We start from the raw sequence: 17,893 nt of genomic DNA, 5'->3' as shown, positions 1-17,893 counted from the left end.
TAACAATGAAATTCTTTTATCGTTTTAAACAAAGTGGAAGAAAAAACACACATTAATAATCCATGATGCCAAATTTCTGAGGAATAAAAATTTCCTAGCTAGGAGGGATGCCTCCTTCAGTTTTTGTCCTATTAATATGAATAAAAAGCTTCTGCTCCTTCACCAACAAGTCTTGTACTCAGAAAGAACTGACCCAAGTCTGGGAGAAACACCCACTCAAGTGTGAAGGGCTGAAGCTTCCAAACACAGCTATGGTTTCCTGTCATGCATCTTCATCTCAGTGGGGACACAGTCACTGCCCAGGGAACCCGTGGCAGGAACCCAAAGGGCGAAGGAGCAGCAGACGTCTAGGAACACTGTGTGGTGACGCTGGCTCGCAGCCTCCAGACTCAGAGCTCTGTGTGGTGGCCTTCTGCCTTCAGCAACTCACTGGGCTTCATGAAGATGCCTTCCATGGCTTTCCAATAGTTGTTCTGGCTTGGCTGGGCCATGCCATGCACCTCTTTTTGCCCACTGATGGGTCGACCATATTGTTCTCCTGTGACAGACAGCAGAACCTCAGTGGAAGAATGCTTGAACCGCACCTCACCGTCCCTCACCCAGTAGGGCCCATTACAGAGCACTGTCCAGTCATCCAGATAATCGCCTTCACCTTCCTCACCAAAAGCACTCACTTCCTGGAAGACACAGATAGGTAGCAATATTAGTATAGCTGACACACAGGCTTGAAAAGGGGAGGAAGGCAATGGAAAGAGGACGAGGCTATCCAAGAGTGAAAAGTAAAAGGCTCTCCAGTGTTGTTTAAAAATAAATTACTTTGCAAATAATCCTCTACTTGCCTTATATTTTCTATTATAGTCTGAAAACACTTTACCTCTTATTATTTGACTTTAAATATTCCTACCTCATTCCCTTAACTAGACATTAAGTGACCTGATGAGAAACACAAGTAGAAACAGGATGGGCTCTGGAGACAGGCAAACCTTGAATGTCAGCTTTGTCCCTTCCTGTGTAACTCCTTTGCGCTTTCGTTTTCTCATCTATAAAGTGATGATGATAACACCTTACAAAATAATTGTGAGAATTAAATAATAAATATTAATTGAGCAAAGTATAGCAAATTCTATCTTCTACTTGTATTCTAATCCCATTCCCCATAAGGTCAAAAATTCAGTTTCTATAACAATTTTAAAAGTTGCTGATATTTCAAACATATATAATTTTTTAAATTGAAGTATAATTGACCTACAACACTATGTTACTTCCAGGTGCACAATATACTGATTCAATATTTTCTAGACATTACACTACCAAACACATGTAACTTAAATATACACTTACAGCTATAAAATTTTAGAAGATAAACTCAGTCAATTGGAAATAAAGACTAAAGGCAAAAGAAACTACATGTAATTAATAATCCTACTACTATACTTGTATACTGGAACTGAATAAGTAAGTAAATGGATGACAGTGTTGGGAGCCAGGTGTCTCACTGTTAAGAGTAGGAATTTACAAATAAGCAGAGAGGAGGCTAAAATGATCTATGTGGCAATGGATTAGAGTTGGAGATATCAGTAAGAACTCAAGTTTAACTTATAGATACAGACAATTACATATATGATCACTTATAGACATGTATATATACACATACAGGCATGTTATTTCTTTGCTCTGGCAGGTGAGAGGGTCTCAAAGAAACAAAACCCCAGTAGCAGTGAGTTCATGCAAAGCCTAGATCTTGGTTTCTAAGAACACTCTTCTCCAATAAACGGAAGCAGGACTCCATAGGGAAATAGCTGAATCTAGGACTGGGGAAAGAAATAGATAAGATAAGCCTGTAGTAATTTAGTGCCATAAAGTAAGGAAGTGCTAAAAACACAGCCACACACAAACACAACGATGGGAGCATGTCAAATGGATACAGGAGGCAACTGAAAAAGCTCCCAACAGCCAAAGTTGGAATAATGTGAGCAACATAATAGAGACAGTGGTATCGGATAATAATTCAAAGTACATATAAAAAAATAATCCAGGAATCCATATCAAGAAGTCCATATTGGTATAAATAAATGATTGAATAAATACAGAAAAAACAAATCTCCCATGCAGAAGAATTCCAAATAAATTATGTAGCTATCCCACCCTAGAGGAGGAGGAGCTAACTCCTCACTCAAGTAAGGGCTGTGCACAGTGACACAAGAGTCAGAGTTCTTCCTCCCAAGAGTACAGTATGTAAAGGCAAAAGATGACAAGAATAACTTTACCAAACCTGAAAAATGCTACTTCAGCCAGGTCATCAATATCAGCAATCATAAGATACTACGTACCCTTGAGATAGGAGATGAAAATGGTACTTTACCTCTGTGGTCTACCTCCCCAAAACCTTTATAAATCTGGTCTAATCATAAGAAAAAGATCAGACAAATTCCAACAGAGGAGCACCCTATCGTATACCTGATTGACACTTCTCAAAACTGTCAAGGTCAACAAAAACAAGGAGGATCTAAGTAACTGTCACAGCCAAGAGCAGCCTAAGGAGACAACTAAATGTAATGTGGATGGGATCCTGGAACAGAAAAAGAACATTAGGTAAAAACTAAGGAAATCAGAAGGAGCTATAGACTTTAGCTGATAACAATGTATCAGCACTGTTTTATTAACTGTAACAAATTTGCCATACTAATGTTAAAAATGTTAACAGGGAAAACTATGTACAGAGTGGAGGTGAGAAGAAAGCACTCATTAAGGGATCCACATACTCAGACGTTCAAGGCTTTAAAAAAATAAGGGGGGCACAATTCCTAATTCATTCTCCTAATGTGGTTAGTTGGCATCATTAGAAAATAATAATACTTTTTATTGCAAGTTTGGAAAACACTGGGTTTCTTTATTGCAAGATTTACCAGGATAACTTATGATACACTAACATATACCTAGCCTCTCTTTCTGCCTCATCTCTTGATCTAGATGTAATCTCTATTTTGACCAGAAACAATTTCCTTCTTCTTATAAGACAGGCAATTCTTCAGGTCTGCACAGAAGAGATTTATACCTGGAAGAGAAAGAGCTAAGAACCAAGATATCAAACAACTCAACTGCGTAAATGCTCTGTTGAGCAGCAGTGAACCACAGAACGCCACCTCACCTGGTTTCCAGAAAGAGGTGAGGTGAAGTGGTGACTATGGAGGTTTCGGCCAGTGTTGACGTGTGTCAGCCGGATAGGCTGACCACATCTGATGGGAGTTCCCCTCTCACACACTGTGGCTGTCTTCCCTCGTATCCTCCAGTAACTGTTGCTGTCATCCACAGAGGTTACACCTGTCACCGACTGCTGCCCACTACCTGTAGTCAAAAAAAAATTTATATATATAAAGGACCAGTCAGAATGGCCATCATTAAAAAAATCTACAAACAATATATGCCAGAGAGGATGCAGAGAAAAGGGAACCCTCTTGCACTGTTCATGGGAATATAAATTGATACAGCCACTATGGAAGACAGTATGGAGATTTCTTAAAAAACTAGGAATAAAACTATCACATGACCCAACAATCCCACTACTGGGCGTATAGCCTGAGAAAACTGTAACTGAAAAGGACACATGTACCACAGTTTTCACTGCAGCACTATTTACAATAGATAGGACATGGAAGCAACCTAGATGTTCACTGACAGATGAATGGATAAGGAAGCTGTGGTACATATATACAATGAAATATTACTCAGCCATAAAAAGGAACACATTTGAGTCAGTGCTAATGAAGGAGATGAACCTAGAACCTATTATACACAGTAAAATCAGAAACAGAAAAACAAGCATCATGTACAGATGCATACATATGGAATCCAGAAAGATGGTGCTGATAATCTATTTGCAGGGCAGCAACGGAGACACAGACATAGACAATGGACTTATGGGCCCGGAGCCGGGGGCAGCAGGGCGTGGCTGGAGGGAGGGAGGGAGAGGGTGGGATGAACGGATAGAGTAGCATGGGAAAATGTACCATATGTAAAATGGATAGCCAGTGGGAATTTGCTGTGTGACTTGGGGAATTTAAACTGGGGCTCTGTGTCAACCTAAAGGAGTGGGATGTGGTGGATGGTAGGAGGAAGGTTCAAGAGGGAGGGGATGTGTATACTTATTACTGATTCATGTTGATGTATGACAGAAACCAGCACAATACTGTAAAGTAATTACCCTTCAATTAAAAATAACTACATTAAAAAAAAATTATTAAGTTACAGATTCTTCTCTTCTAACTTTATCAATAAAGGATTTTTATATACAAGGAAAAATAAAAAAAGGAAAAGAGGGTGAGCTCAACCTGACTCCTCTCTTTCCTATGGCTAATAATGTGCCCTGTGTCATTAAAAAGGTTTGGAGGAGTGGGAAGGAAACCCTATGTTTCATAATATTTTTTTCTTCTACGACATTAAAACATGTATGAGAAACACAACATATTTACATAGTATTAGTTACTATATGATGAACTATATTTGAGTGTACCGTACCAGAATAGTCCAAAAATTTGCATCAAAGGACACTAAATAAATGAACATATGCGGTTTTCTTGACGCACAGACAGTGTTTAACCTGTATACAGTAGCCTGGATATCCCCCAGTATATGTCAGTTATCTAATCATATTTTTAATTGTTTGTAACATTATTCAATGTTCACTATGTATTACAGTCTACTACCTGCAGTCAAAAAAAAATCCAGTATTTTTATTACAATCCAAAATTTTTTTTATCCTATTTCACAATGAAAATGAGACCAGTTTTTGCTGTCAACTTTAATCCAACAAGCCATTACAGTTATCCAATTCCTTTAAGTAAAGTATCAACATGTTACAAAAGTATTCTTAAGTCATTTAAATTTGGTTCATGATTACAGAAGGTGTGACTTTGCAGGTTAAAAGGTTATCTTACCTCTAAAAAGGTTAAATATATACCTACAGACTTGAAAAAAGAGAGATTATACAAGTAATAATTGCTAACTAGCTAACCTGTATTTGAGCACTTACTAGGTGTCAGATACCAACTCAAGCCTTTTATTGGAATATTCTTATTTGATACACTTGTCTATTCTCTGGGATAGGTTTTACTATCATTGCCCCCATTTTATACTGGAGTGTTAAAAAAGATGAATGATATGTCCAAGATTACACAATCCCAAGAGACAGTGCAGGGTTTGAACCTAGGTGGCCGACTCTACAACTCTTAACCAGTTGACCACTTGGCTTCCCACAGAGCTTTATTTACTGTCAAGCTCTCCCAAACAGCCCACTCATATAAACTCCAGAGCCATTCTCTTCCCTAGGCCTCATTCAGTCCTCAATTCTGTGAAGGTACTACATATTTCCCAGATGCTCTCCTCAGTCATTCTTGCCTGTTCCTCCTAGCTTTCCCTTCAGTCCCCTAGGCCTGTCAGACAATAACCTTTCAATGACACTTTCCATTTACCACTTAACATACAGTGTTGTACCATAGTCCACAGTTACCTGGGTGAATGTTTATGACTAAACTACCACTTTCTCTCTTGTTTCTTCTACTCAACCCAATGATTCTGTACATTTTTTTTTAAGGGTAAACCAACTCTCCCTCCTGAATTCCGGTTACTGCCGTAACAGTTCTCTTTGTCCTCACTGCTAGCTTCACTAAATCGCAGTCCTCACTTTCTGTCTCTTACTTTTTCACTTTCTGTTCAACCCTCCACTTCCTCTCCCATTTCTTAAACTTAGGGATTACCCAGAGTTCCATCCCTGGCCTAGACATTCTTAAATAATGGTTGGGGATCAGGACAAAAGCATTTACATGTGCTTCAGTGAGCTTTTCAAATTGACATCAGATTGCAAACCACAGCTCATCCTGGGCAATTTTATTTACTCTTCCCACATCTTCAGTCACCACTGAGACAATGATGTTGTACTTAACTCTCTACCTCAGGCTCAAATCTCTCTTCTGAGCTCCAGACTTGAACCTGGTTCTCAAATCTGGCTACCCATCAGGAGCATGTGAAGAGCTTTCTAAACCTATAGATTCCTACTGGTAGGCCTCTCTCCACCCACATTCTGACTCGATTTAGTAGATCCAAAGTAGGAAACCACATCAAATTAAAATACAATAAACCTGACATATAGTAGGTATTCACTTAATAATCACTAAAATTATTAAGACATCCCAACAATGACAATTCAGTTCCTCTTCTAGTCTAACTAGTCAGACAGGTTTTGGGTATCATGAACCACAGACCCATCCCCATCTTAGACCTATATCCGTCTAAGAGAACTCTTACCTCTCTTAGCTAATAGCATCATCAGTTATCGAAGACAGAAATCTAGCAGTCATCTCACACACCTCTCACATCTCACTAGCTGAACCTTTTTCTCTCCTGTTTTTGTTTTCCTGTCACGTGCTGACTGGCACACTACTGTATTTCCTGTATCTAGAACAACCTTAGGCACATAGTAGTTGCTCACTAAATCTACACTGAATGACTGAACCCACAAATAACTGCTAACTTACAGATAAACCCACAAGCTAAGCATTTTAATTTCATACATTAAAAAGCCCTCTAAACAGTTTCCTCTTCAATTCCAGTTGAGTCCTTTAGTTTTTCTTTACAAGAAGGGCAAGGTTTGAGTGAAAAGAGGCCAAAGGAAGAGTTGAAGAGCAAGTGTAAGATGGAAAAGAGCTAAACAGAGGGTTATAGTCTTTAAAGACTGAGGTCTTGGAAGACTTCGGCAATGTAACAGTACTTACTGTAATTTTCTATATGTCTGTCCCTCCTGCCCTGAGTATTGCCAGCCTGCAGTAGCTGAAAGCAGGCTTTGAACCTGGACAGATTTGGATCGAACCCCGTCACTGTCATTCACTAGTTGCCAAGGCCTTGAGCATGCGATTTATTTGTGTTTCCTCATCTGTAAAATGAGGATAATAATAGTCTATACCCCGTAGTAACGTTGTAGTCTTTAAAAGTAATTATGTAACATGCCTGGCACTAAGCGCACCAGATAGAAACTAGGATTACGATTAAGATGCCTAAGGACCATTGAATTTTCGGACTCGGCCTCCAGACCTCAGGAAGCTCCCTGGGTTCCCCTAACCTTCCGAGACCACACCCCTCAGAGTTTCTCCAGGCTCCGCCCCCTCCGGAGCCTACCAGGCCTTCCCAGCCCACCCGAACCCCGGTGGCCGTACCTGATCCGTAGCGCACGTCGTGTGAGTGCAGTCGCACGTTGTGGCGCGTATTGAGCAGCTTCACCACAGAACCGCACGTAACGACAGCCAGATTGGACGATCCCACAGCACTCCACAAGCCCCCGAACAACAGCAGCGACACCACAGCCATCCTGGCTGTAGCGCGGAGCCCCTAATCTCCGAAGAAACTCCGCCCCTGCCCGGAAGCGGAAGCTGCAGGCGGAACCACAGAGAAGAGAAAAGGAAGAAGCCCTACCCTGGTCTTTATGGTTCTTTGCTAGAGCGGCCTAAGGGACAAGCTAGGCCTGGTTGCTTCCGACCCGCTTAGTTGTTTCCCGGAGCCCTGTGACAACTGCTTTCCTGAACCGCTTCGGCCAGATAACCCCCTCCTCTGACGAACCCAAAAAAGCCGAGTGGGAGAAGAGAGCACGAACTGGCCCGCCCACTCCCAGTGACAGGGCGCCGGAAGTGACGTAGCACGTTGACGCAGCAGCGGCGGCGGTGGCGGCGGAGGGGCCGTGCGGTGGGTCCGTACTATCCTTTCCCAGTCTCGGTTCCACGACTCCATTTTCCTCGGTGGGGGCTTAGAGCACCAGAGAAGCGGCGGGCCTCAGGCAAGTAAAGTTTGGACCGGAAAGCGTGTCCCTCGAATGAGTCAGGTAGGAAGCCAGGCTCCTAGGGCCTGGTCCCGTAAGGGACGAGGCACTGGGGAGCCGTATACGGGAAGAAGGGGGGCCTCCGGCCTTCCCGACTCTGTAAGGGAGAAAGAAGAGGAAAGCGGGGTAGTTGCTCAGAGTCTCAAGGTTCTTCCCAACCCTGTGCCACCCAGAACCCATGAGTTGGGTGGCCGCTTGTGTCAACAGACTTCCTGGGATGCCGTCCTTCTCTCGCAGCTTCTGAAAACTGGGCCACGCGATAGAGATGGGAATGGAAGGGACGTGGGGCTTCCAAGTCAGGATCAGCTGATCGAATTGTTTGTCCTGGGGACGTGAAACCTACGGAGCTATGAGCAACTCGGTCATCGGGCTAGAGGGCGATGCCAAATTCCGTCTTTTTTCATGTTGTTGAATAATATAGTTAGAACTTTTTGTGGATGTCTACATTCCCTGTGGCTCAGCGATAAAGGATCCGCCAGCATTGCAGGAGGCACAGGAGATGCGGGTTCGTTCCCTGGGTCAGGAAGACCCCCCTGGAGGAGGAAATGGCAACTCACTCCAGTATTCTTGCCGAAAATCCCAGGGACAGAAGAGCCTGGCAGGCTACAGGCCATGAGGTCGCAAAGAGACACGACTAAGGAACTTGACACACACAGGCACACACATCTATCCATCCATTAAACGCCTACCACACGTATCAGATTGGACTATTAAGTCAAAAGTTTCTTTTCTTCCAGTTTCTGCTTTCTCTTCAAGGACTCCCTTGAACCAGCCGAAGCAGTTCATTTCCCTTGTTCGTTGCAAGTACTGATGCTTATTTTTCTGTTATCTATCCAGAAATACTTCTGTAGAAATTCACTGTAATATCAGAAGTAGCAAGGGAGTATTAAGTTACACTGCTGCTATTAATGAACATGAAGAGTGTAAAGATTTTGAATTTAATTTCTTTGGAGGAAAAAAGTTCAGTTTGACCTTTTTAAGTTCAACTGTTTATCTGAAAATTGCTGATTTTTGTCTTCTGTGTATTGATGACAAAAGTATGATTGCTCCCCCATCAGTTGTGAATTTAGAGCTCTTTTACATGACTTGCCCTCCATTTGAAAGCTTATTTAGTTGGTTTGGGTGGCTGCTAGATCAGATTAGCATGGTATTGCTACCATGATTTAAAGAGGCTTAAATCTCATCCGGGGACTAATCACATCAGGAAGTGGTAGTCACATTTTGCAGTTGAATTTCCTTCAGAGTTTGATGCTGGGTTTTCTGCATGCTTCCTTCAGATGATCCAGTCCCGTGGCTTTAAGTACCATCTGAAAGCAGGCCTCTCCCAAGTTTAATCTCTAGCCCTGCCTTCTCTCCTCTGTGTTTAAGAATCACACAAGATACCTGTTTAACAGCTCCATTTGAAAGTCTCTTAAACATCCCAAACCTGGCATAAGAAAAAGAAAGTTGTGTTTTTTTCCCCATCATTCCAAACCTGCTCTCCCTACCTTACTGAGTGGTACATAATGAGAGTTCCAAAGCCAGACCTCTTTCTAACTAACGACTTAGGTCTTTCATTAAGTCTTGTCACTTCTACCTTCAAAATGTATTTCAAATCTCTCTTCTCCGTTTCCTCCCTGTTCCAAGCCACCATCATCTTTTGCCCAAGCTCCCACGATAGTATCTTCAGTTTCCTCTGCTTCCACCTAGAACCTCTCCCAGTCCATAGCAGGATCAGATCAGATCATGTCATTTCCCTTTCCAGTGGCTTTCTGTAGCCTTCACAGCCCAGCTTGAGCAGGTCCCTTCTCCCTCTCACATTCTTCTGCCTTCACCATTCTTTGGTCACATGACCTTGGGATATGGCCTGCTGTCTTCCAAGTTCTTGCCCACCTTTTCTGCCAGAAACCCCTTCTGGCTCTGCATACCGCAGCCTACCCGTGCTTCATGTCTCAGTCTAAACTAAGTCTCTCAGAGGGGAGAGTGTTTATTTCCTTCCTATCATTTATAGCCAGCTTTATTTTGTTTGTGGTCTGTATCCTGGACCAGAATATAGTTATCCTAGGGGCAGGGATTTTTTGCCTTGTATGTGCCTGGCGTGTAGTAGGCACTCATTAAGTAAGTGCTTACTGAAGTAACAAGTAAACTACTAGGTCAGTTCTTGGTTTAAAATCCTATAGGACCGTCCCAGCACCTTTCAGTTAGAATCCAAAATCCTTAAGTTAAGAAGATCCTTGTGACCTCACCTCTGACTCATGGACTCTCTCCAGTCAAACCAGTCCTCACTGTTTCCACCTCAGCATAGTCTGAGCCTTGTGCCAGAGCTCTTTTCTCCAACAGTGCCGCTCCTTGAACCACCTCCAAAGAAGCCAGCTCTTCTACTTAGTTAATTCCATTTTCCTTAAAAAAAAAAGTCAAGCCACTTGCTCAAAATCAGGTTAGAATCCTCTATTACAGGTTCCCATGGTACCTTTGCCATCATTTCTTTAAAGACCTTCTTTAAAGACTTTCCATACTTGTAGATCAGGGGTTACCAAACTAAGGCTCCAAAATAAATGGGCCAAATTAGGCCACTCCCATTCATTTACATGCTGTGTCTGCTCTTGTACTGCAAGGGCAGATCTACCCCTTGGTATTAGAACAGAAACTATCTGCTCCCAACCCCCTCTCCATGTTGCACAGGATTCAGTGACTGTTGCAGGGATTCTGAATCTGGTTACATATTGTTGTTTCTGCTCCTCTTTTATTTTTTCCTTATCTTCAAAGGAAACACAGAAAGAAAAAAATAAATTAGTTATTATGTTTTAACCATTATTAACAATAGTGGCATTGAAAAGATTCTAAGAGGGTTATTTCTTATAAATAATGGTGTGCGTGTTAAAATGATTATAGGTAAAATTCTAATGATGTGATTAAGATTTTTCATAACATAGTTCTGAATCCCAAATTTAATAAAAAGAACTTGTTTTAAGTGGATTCTGAATACTTTTGTCTATTAAGCTCTTAGGTTTTTGGATTCCAAATTGGGTAGTCATTTGTGAGCATCATTGAAATAGTCCTAGGCTCTTGCTCATCAAATGCAGAGTGTCTTATAGTTTAAACGCCACACCAGACTTGTGAGGCTATTCTTCAGACCACTGGGCCCTTTCAAACCTTTTGCTCAAAGGTTTTGCTCATGCTGCTTTTTTCTGACTATCTTCTTACCTCCTCTCAACTCAGTTCAGTTCAGTTCAGTTGCTCAGACGTGTCCGACTCTTTGCGACCCCATGAATCGAAGCACACCAGGCCTCTCTGTCCATCACCAACTCCCGGAGTTCACTCAGACTCATGTCCATCAAGTCAATGATGCCATCCAGCCATCTCATCCTCTGTCGTCCCCTTCTCCTCCTGCCCCCAATCCCTCCCAGCATCAGACTTTTTTCTAGTGAGTCAACTCTTCGCATGAAGTGGCCAAAGTACTGGAGTTTCAGCTTTAGCATCATTCCTTCCAAAGAAGTCCCAGGGCTGATCTCCTTCAGAATGGACTGGTTGGATCTCCTTGCAGTCCAAGGGACTCGCAAGAGTCTTCTCCAACACCACAGTTCAAAAGCATCAATTCTTCGGTGCTCAGCCTTCTTCACAGTCCAACTCTCACATCCATACATGACCACAGGAAAAACCATAGCCTTGACTAGACGGACCTTTGTTGGCAAAGTAATGTCTCTGCTTTTGAATATGCTATCTAGGTTGGTCATAACTTTCCTTCCAAGGAGTAAGCGTCTTTTAATTGCATGGCTGCAGTCACCATCTGCAGTGATTTTGGAGCCCCCAAAAATAAAGTCTGACACTGTTTCCACTCTTTCCCCATCTATTTCCCATCTATTTCCCTCTCAACTCAGGCATCACCTTTTGTGAGGCGTTCTCTGTCAACCTCTGTCTTCATATTGCTTTCATTGTTCTTGTATGTAAGTGCCATAAAACATTTATTATGCTTTGTCATAACTTCATTTACAAGTTTTTTTGTGAGGTGAATGTGAACATGAGGGTCAAAAGTATATTTTACTTATGTATATATACCCAAGTCCCAGCACAGAGCTGTACCCTAAAAAAACAAAACTGTAAATGTTAATTGAAGCTGCCAGTGGAGGGAATTAACAGACATCTTTTTGATCTGGTCTCCTTTTAATTGCCTCCCTCACCGTCTTGTTCAAAGGGAGGGACTGCAGAGGGCCTCCCCTGTGGCAATCTGATCCCAGCTCCATTCCTCTTCCAGAGAATGTCATGGTAACCGACAGCCTCTCCTTTTGAGCCACATCTTCTACTGCAGCTGTGCTTCCGCCTAGAGAAATCTCCTTTCACTACCCCACTGCCCTTCTGGATCTGTTTCAGGAGCGAGTGTAAGTTTAGAGTCTGAATATGGGAAAAATTCAAGAGCCTGAGTACTAAATACAAAATCCAAACAACCTCAGAGTCTTCTCAGATGTCATTTATTAATGATAATCATAGACTAACCACCGGTGGTTTTGTCCTGGAGTGGTTGCTGCTTGCCAGCCTCAGCCTGCAGTGCTGCTGCAGCGCCCTCGGCACATCCTGCTCCCCCAGGTTGCAGCAAATCAGGATTGCTTCTGGCACAGCCTCTTTTAACTGGAGGTCTTGGCAGTGAGCTAGACTGGGTGCCTTCTCCAGCTATATAGCACAGCACGTACTTCATTGCTAACCTAGAGGATGGGAGGAAAGCTGCGTGCAGCACAGAGCACCAGCTGCCCCCAGAACAGAAGAAAGCCGTTGCTTTCATTAGGTAAACTGACTTTCTCTCTGCTAAGTAGGCTGTAGGGCATCTGGTTTGGAGGAGCTAGCATCTAGTGTGAAGATGTTGAGGCCTTAGAAGACTGAATTTGTGGGTCTGATAGCCTAATTAAAGCAAGCGGTGTGTGGGGGCTGCTGTACCCAAATCTGTTTTTAATGACTCAGCTTAGGGCTGAGGGGGAGCCATATTAAAATTAGAGCACCACATTTAATTGGCAGAAGTTTTAGATACTCCTCACTTTTGGCTGTACTCAGGATAATGACCTTAAGGAAACAGATCTTGGGGGACGGTGGGCATCAATCTAACCAAGGTTCCAATATCACCATCCTGTGGGACTTAAACATGGTTTAATATAGGGGGCTCCCATACTTTTTGATCTCAAGACCCCTTTATATTCTTGAAGGTAATATAAGATTACAAAGACATTTTGTTTATGTGAGTTACATCTATGGATGTTTATGAGATTTATATGTATAGGTGTTTACCAGATTAGAAGTTAAAACTAATAGATAAATGTGAATTGATTTTAACCTAATAATAAGCCTGTTTGCAATATACAGGTATATCAAATCAACACATTATGCACCTAACTTTATACAGCATTATGTGTCAATTATAGTTGACCCGTGGACAACAGGGAGCTGAGTTGCTGACACACCCCCCCACACACACACAATGTGCATACTGCTATCTCTACCTCAGAAACAAAGGAATTGATGAATGCCTCACCCAAGGGCAGGAAACTGAAACATTTTGAATGGAATCAAAACTCAAACCTGAATTCTTTTGATTCCACGTATTGTGATCTCTAACAGAACACAAACTTTCTCCCACACCTAATTTTAAGATATGTACAATGAAAATACAGATACTACTCTATTTACTGGGGGGAAAAAATCCACATACAAGTGAACCCACGCAGTTCAAACCCATGTTCAAGGGCCAATTGTTTATCAGTAAAACTGAGAAAATAAGCCTGCTCTGCATTGTAACATTGTAGGGAAAACAAGTATAATCTTCAAAACAAAATAAAATTTAAGAAGAGTAGCATTATTTTTGTTTGGGGGTTTGTGAGGTGGTTGTTGGGTTGTTTTTTTGTTGTTGTTTTTGCATTTTTGGCAAGTTTTTAAAAAAATATATTTATTTATTTTATTTATTCATCTTGGCTGCCTCGGGTTAGTTGTGGCACATGGGCTTAGTTGCTCTGCAGCATGTGGGATCTTGGTTCTAGACCAGGAATTGAACCTGCATCCCCTGCATTGCAAGGCAGATTCTTAACCACTGGACCACCAGGGAAGTCCCATTGGCAAATCTTTTTAATGTTTGCTTTGATACAGTGATGTGGATTCTCACATCTGCTTTTGTATTCAGCCCATTGTGATACTACATGTCATAAAACCTCTGGAAGACTTCACTCTACACGTGAAAGAAAAGAGGGTGATCCCTGGACCACACTTGGAGAGCTACTGATATGATAGCAACAACTGTTTCTTTGAAGTCAGACAGACCTTAACTCAACTCTCAGGTCTACTGTTGAAAGTTGTATCACCTTGAACAAGTGACTTCATCTCTGAGTATATTTTTTTCTCTGTTGAAAGGACAGAGAAATGTGCTATAATTCACAGGACAATGTTGGCCTTAATAGGTTATTTATTAAATGTCTGGAACTTGTTAGGTGTTTAGTAGATTAGGGAAGGCCTACGTTTATTTATTTATTTTTGGCTGTGCTGGGTCAGTGTCGCCGTGCGTGAGCACTCTCATTGCCGCGCGTGGGGGCCGCTCTTTGCTGCGGTGCGTGGGCTTCTCGTTGCGGTGGCTTCTCCTGTTACGGAGCAGGGGCTCTAGGACGTGGGCATCAGTAGTTACAGCATGTAGACCTAGTTGCCCCACAGCATGTGGAATCTTACCGGACCAGGGCTCGAACTTGTGTCCCTTGCATTGGCAGGCAGATTCTTAACCGCTGGACCACCAGGGAAGTCCCTTTATGGTCCTTTTTGGCTCTCCACTAGAAGTCAACTTCTTGGGAACATTGAATCCTGTTTCTCTTCAAATTCCCAGCTCCTAGCAGAGTGTTTCTACTTGGTAGACATTTCAGTACAGTTTAAAAAGAATGGCATCTGAAACTTCAGTCTAAAATTGAACATAAGACCCTTCTCATTGATTCTCCCTTTCCACCAGAACTTGTACATTCAGTTTTGTTTTCTTGAGTTCAGTTCATCTACTTGGTTATGGTATCAGTTGATAGCAGTAAGGGTAATTTTCAGGAGAATTAGAGCCACAGCACTTAAGGCTCCTTCTAAAGCTTAGACCACTTGAGATAGCCATTAGCCACCGTCCTCCCTCTCCAGGCCCACTGCCATCTTTAACTGGGAAGACATGAATTAGTAATCTATTTAACAGATACTTAGCAGTTTCTGTTCTGTATAGAGCACCTAGTGGTATACAACAGATACTACAGAATAAAAATGCGGTGTAATGCCTCATATTGCTGTTTATGTTTTTGTGATTTTTTTTTTTAGTCCTTTAATTGGATATTGTCTCTTGACTTCCAGAAGCTTGTAGTCTAAGTGGAAAAAATGGGCATAGACAGTGGACCATAATTCAGTACAGCATGAGGAATGGCTGAGTGGAAGAGCAGCCAGCTTAAGGATTCCAGAATGGAATTTTGATGCTCTGATTTGTGTGATGTATGCTGTGTTTTAAAGCCCAGGGAACGCCATGTCATGGTTCTGTGGTTCTCCACTGCCATTTCTAGGTTTTTGGATGCATCTAACATCAGGGAGGTAGAAGAGAAAGTTGAGATTGGTTGGTACTGAATTATAGAATGCTGGAAATTAGGCCTAGGATCCAATTAACTATTTTTTTAAATAGTGAACTAGACTCTTTCCCTATTATCATGTAATATTCGCAACTACCCTGCATGGTAGGTAGTGCTGTTGCCTTTTTTCAAATGAAGACATTGATATTCAAGCACATTCAGTAATATGCTTACTTTTAAGACCTAGTAGACGATGGGACCAGAATTTGATTTCTACTCTTAAGCCCAGCAGTGTTTGTATTTAACCATGTTGCATTTAATTTGTAGGCCGTGGAAGTCTCTTTCAAAGTGTTTTTTGGTTTATTTGTTTTGCTGGGGAGGTAAATGCTCACAATAGAGTTGTGGTCCTAATGTTTCTGAAGAGGCCCCTTTTCTACCCAAATGCTCCCGACCAGTACTCACACAAGTGGACTCAGGTTCATGAAATGATGTTTAATCTGTTGAAAAAGATTTTCTTTTTGACTCTGCCAATAGCTCAGCTATAGTTCCTGTCATTAAGTTGGCATTTAATTATTGTTTGCCAGACTTACGAGTGAGTCATATAATCTCACTACTACTGTATCCCTACCTATGTAATTATTCCTGCATTAATTTCTTTCTTCATCCGCCCATTTCTGTCCCCAAATGGTAAGTGAGATAAACCTCTTTGGACAAGCCATGTGGTATTTACAGAAATGTCCAGTATAATTGCTTTTTAAAGATACCCATGAGAGGGGCAGTGGTGAGAGGAATGGATAATAGAGGAGATGGAGCCATCTTATTCTTACTCTCTCCTCCCAGATGGTAATGATTGGACAGAGCAGTGACACATAGCTGAAGGCTGTTTGTGGAAATGTTTAAGAGTCCTCTCTCTCATTTTTTATCCCCATCTCCCTTTCTTCCCTAGTCTCCTTCAGGCAGGCCGTGAGAAGCTGCAGCAATGTCTGATTTTGTGGAAAGCGAGGCTGAGGAGTCCGAGGAAGAGTACAATGATGAAGGCGAGGTGGTGCCCCGGGTCAACAAGAAATTTGTAGAAGAGGAGGATGACGGTGAGGAAGCCCCAGCCTCAAGCTTCTCCCCACTATTGCTAAGCTTTGGATAGTTGGATTCTTGCTGATGAGAGGCTCAGGCTGAGCACAGAAGTTGTCACACATGAGAGGTACCAGCTTGAGTAATTTTCAGTCATTCATAGAAAATATTTACTAATTATCTGTCTGCTGTATGCCAGGCACTGTGCCTAGAACTAGGAATACAAAATAAAGACCTGGCTATCATGGAGCTTACATTAGTGGGATGGGACAGCCAGTAAACTAAGAAATACACAGGGGATGTTTCTCTTTTAGAGACCTAGCAGTGTTGGTATTTATGCACCCAGTTTCCAATTTTTCTGTCAAAACCCAACCATTAGGATCATTAGCAGAGTAGAACCAACTACTCTAAAGTAGAAAACAACTTTAGAGACAGTAAGGAAAATGGAAGCTTTATCAAAAGCTTTACAGATGAAAGAAGGAATATAGCTACCGAGTTTATAAACTGAGAAGAAACCAAAGTTATTGGTGGCTGTAAAACCTCTAGTCAAGATTTTGACCATCCAGAGTAATTAGGAAGCTCATCTTGCCGAAAGACAGACAGTGAATGTAGACAAGAGTTTCCTTTCCAGAGACTACTGCTCTGAGCCAGTGGTCATGTTTTTCGTCTTTGGATTGGATGAGGCAGAAGAGTTAACATGGCATCCAGGTCATTTGGTTCAAAGCAGATAAGAAATAACAGTTAAGCAGGTGGTCCTGCCCCAGCACCAGCCTGTTTCCCAAACTGCATGCCTCAAACATGCATGTTTTCCAGATGAGGAGGAGGAGGAGGAGAACCTGGATGATCAGGATGAACAAGGAAACCTGAAAGGCTTTATCAATGATGATGACGATGAAGAGGAAGGGGAGGAGGATGAGGGTAGTGACTCCGGAGATTCGGAAGATGAAGTTAGCCACAAGAAGAGAAAACGCAGTAAGTAGCCTCTCCCCAAGTCAGGTGAGGCTGGGGTGGAAGCCAGTGGAGGAGGGGCCTCCCGGTCACAACCAGCAACATTTTGTCGTCTCTAGCATCTTTTGACGACCGCCTGGAGGATGATGATTTTGATCTCATTGAGGAGAATTTGGGTGTCAAAGTCAAAAGAGGAGTAAGTGCCTTTTTTGTCTCTGTCCTTGAGGATGAAGGAAGAAGCCCTTGAAGTTCAGTGGCTCTGGGAGGTGTTGGGAGGCACATCCAGAACCATCTGGGGAACTTCAGCAAGGAGAAAGTGACTCAGTATCGTGGTGCCGTGGAGCCCAGTTCTGGGTGCCTGTCAGAGTTTCAGGAGTGGGCCTTGGGGCATCACTTGATGTGCTGTTTCCCATTTCCCTCGTCAGTGTAACTGTGGTGGGAAAATGGTGAGATTGGAGGGCAGGCATCGTTACGCCAGTTCCCTCAGACCCTG

The 17,893-nt window shown here is 42.4% G+C and overlaps 2 protein-coding genes across 7 annotated transcripts in view; one reads left to right on the top strand and one right to left on the bottom strand.

The window, feature by feature from the left end:
- SDF2 (stromal cell derived factor 2) lies at window positions 1–7,697 on the bottom strand. Of its 2 annotated transcripts, XM_006042185.3 has the most exons (4): window positions 7,206–7,348; window positions 6,768–6,925; window positions 3,149–3,345; window positions 1–677 (listed from the first exon to the last, which is right to left on the bottom strand). In XM_006042185.3, exons 2-4 carry the CDS (start codon window positions 6,874–6,876, stop codon window positions 390–392), a joined length of 594 nt encoding a protein of 197 aa, XP_006042247.1. In that variant the 5' UTR covers window positions 6,877–6,925; window positions 7,206–7,348; the 3' UTR covers window positions 1–389. The 2 variants fall into 2 exon arrangements, with proteins under 2 accessions (XP_006042247.1, XP_006042246.1); XM_006042184.3 differs by lacking the exon at window positions 6,768–6,925 and having other exon boundaries at window positions 7,206–7,697.
- SUPT6H (SPT6 homolog, histone chaperone and transcription elongation factor) overlaps window positions 7,688–17,893 on the top strand; it is a 31,234-nt gene continuing 21,028 nt past the window's right edge. For 2 of the 5 annotated variants that reach the window (XM_025280998.2, XM_025280994.2), the window contains exons 1-4: window positions 7,688–7,819; window positions 16,331–16,472; window positions 17,266–17,424; window positions 17,520–17,596. In XM_025280998.2, the coding sequence (XP_025136783.1) occupies window positions 16,364–16,472; window positions 17,266–17,424; window positions 17,520–17,596 (345 nt within the window). In that variant the 5' untranslated portion in view covers window positions 7,688–7,819; window positions 16,331–16,363. Of the gene's footprint in view, window positions 7,865–12,086; window positions 12,217–16,330; window positions 16,583–17,265; window positions 17,425–17,519; window positions 17,597–17,893 lie in introns of those variants that run through there. The other 3 variants (XM_025280995.2, XM_025280996.2, XM_025280997.2) reach the window with 3 other exon arrangements.

The sequence above is a fragment of the Bubalus bubalis genome, chromosome 3 (assembly GCF_019923935.1).
Source record: "Bubalus bubalis isolate 160015118507 breed Murrah chromosome 3, NDDB_SH_1, whole genome shotgun sequence".
Taxonomy (NCBI): Eukaryota; Metazoa; Chordata; class Mammalia; order Artiodactyla; family Bovidae; genus Bubalus; species Bubalus bubalis.
The sequence above is the reverse complement of the archived record's forward strand: the minus strand, read 5'-3'. Positions and strand labels throughout refer to the sequence as shown.

What these genes read in the sequence shown, in the direction of transcription:
- SDF2 (XM_006042184.3), bottom strand. Translation starts at nt 7,356, where the DNA reads ATGGCTGTGGTGTCGCTGCTGTTGTTCGGGGGCTTGTGGAGTGCTGTG. An exon ending in CGACGTGCGCTACGGATCAG is followed by an intron (nt 3,346 to 7,205) that starts GTACGGCCACCG and finishes TTTTGACTACAG; the next exon opens with GTAGTGGGCAGCAGTCGGTG. An exon ending in CACCTCTTTCTGGAAACCAG is followed by an intron (nt 678 to 3,148) that starts GTGAGGTGGCGT and finishes TGTGTCTTCCAG; the next exon opens with GAAGTGAGTGCTTTTGGTGA.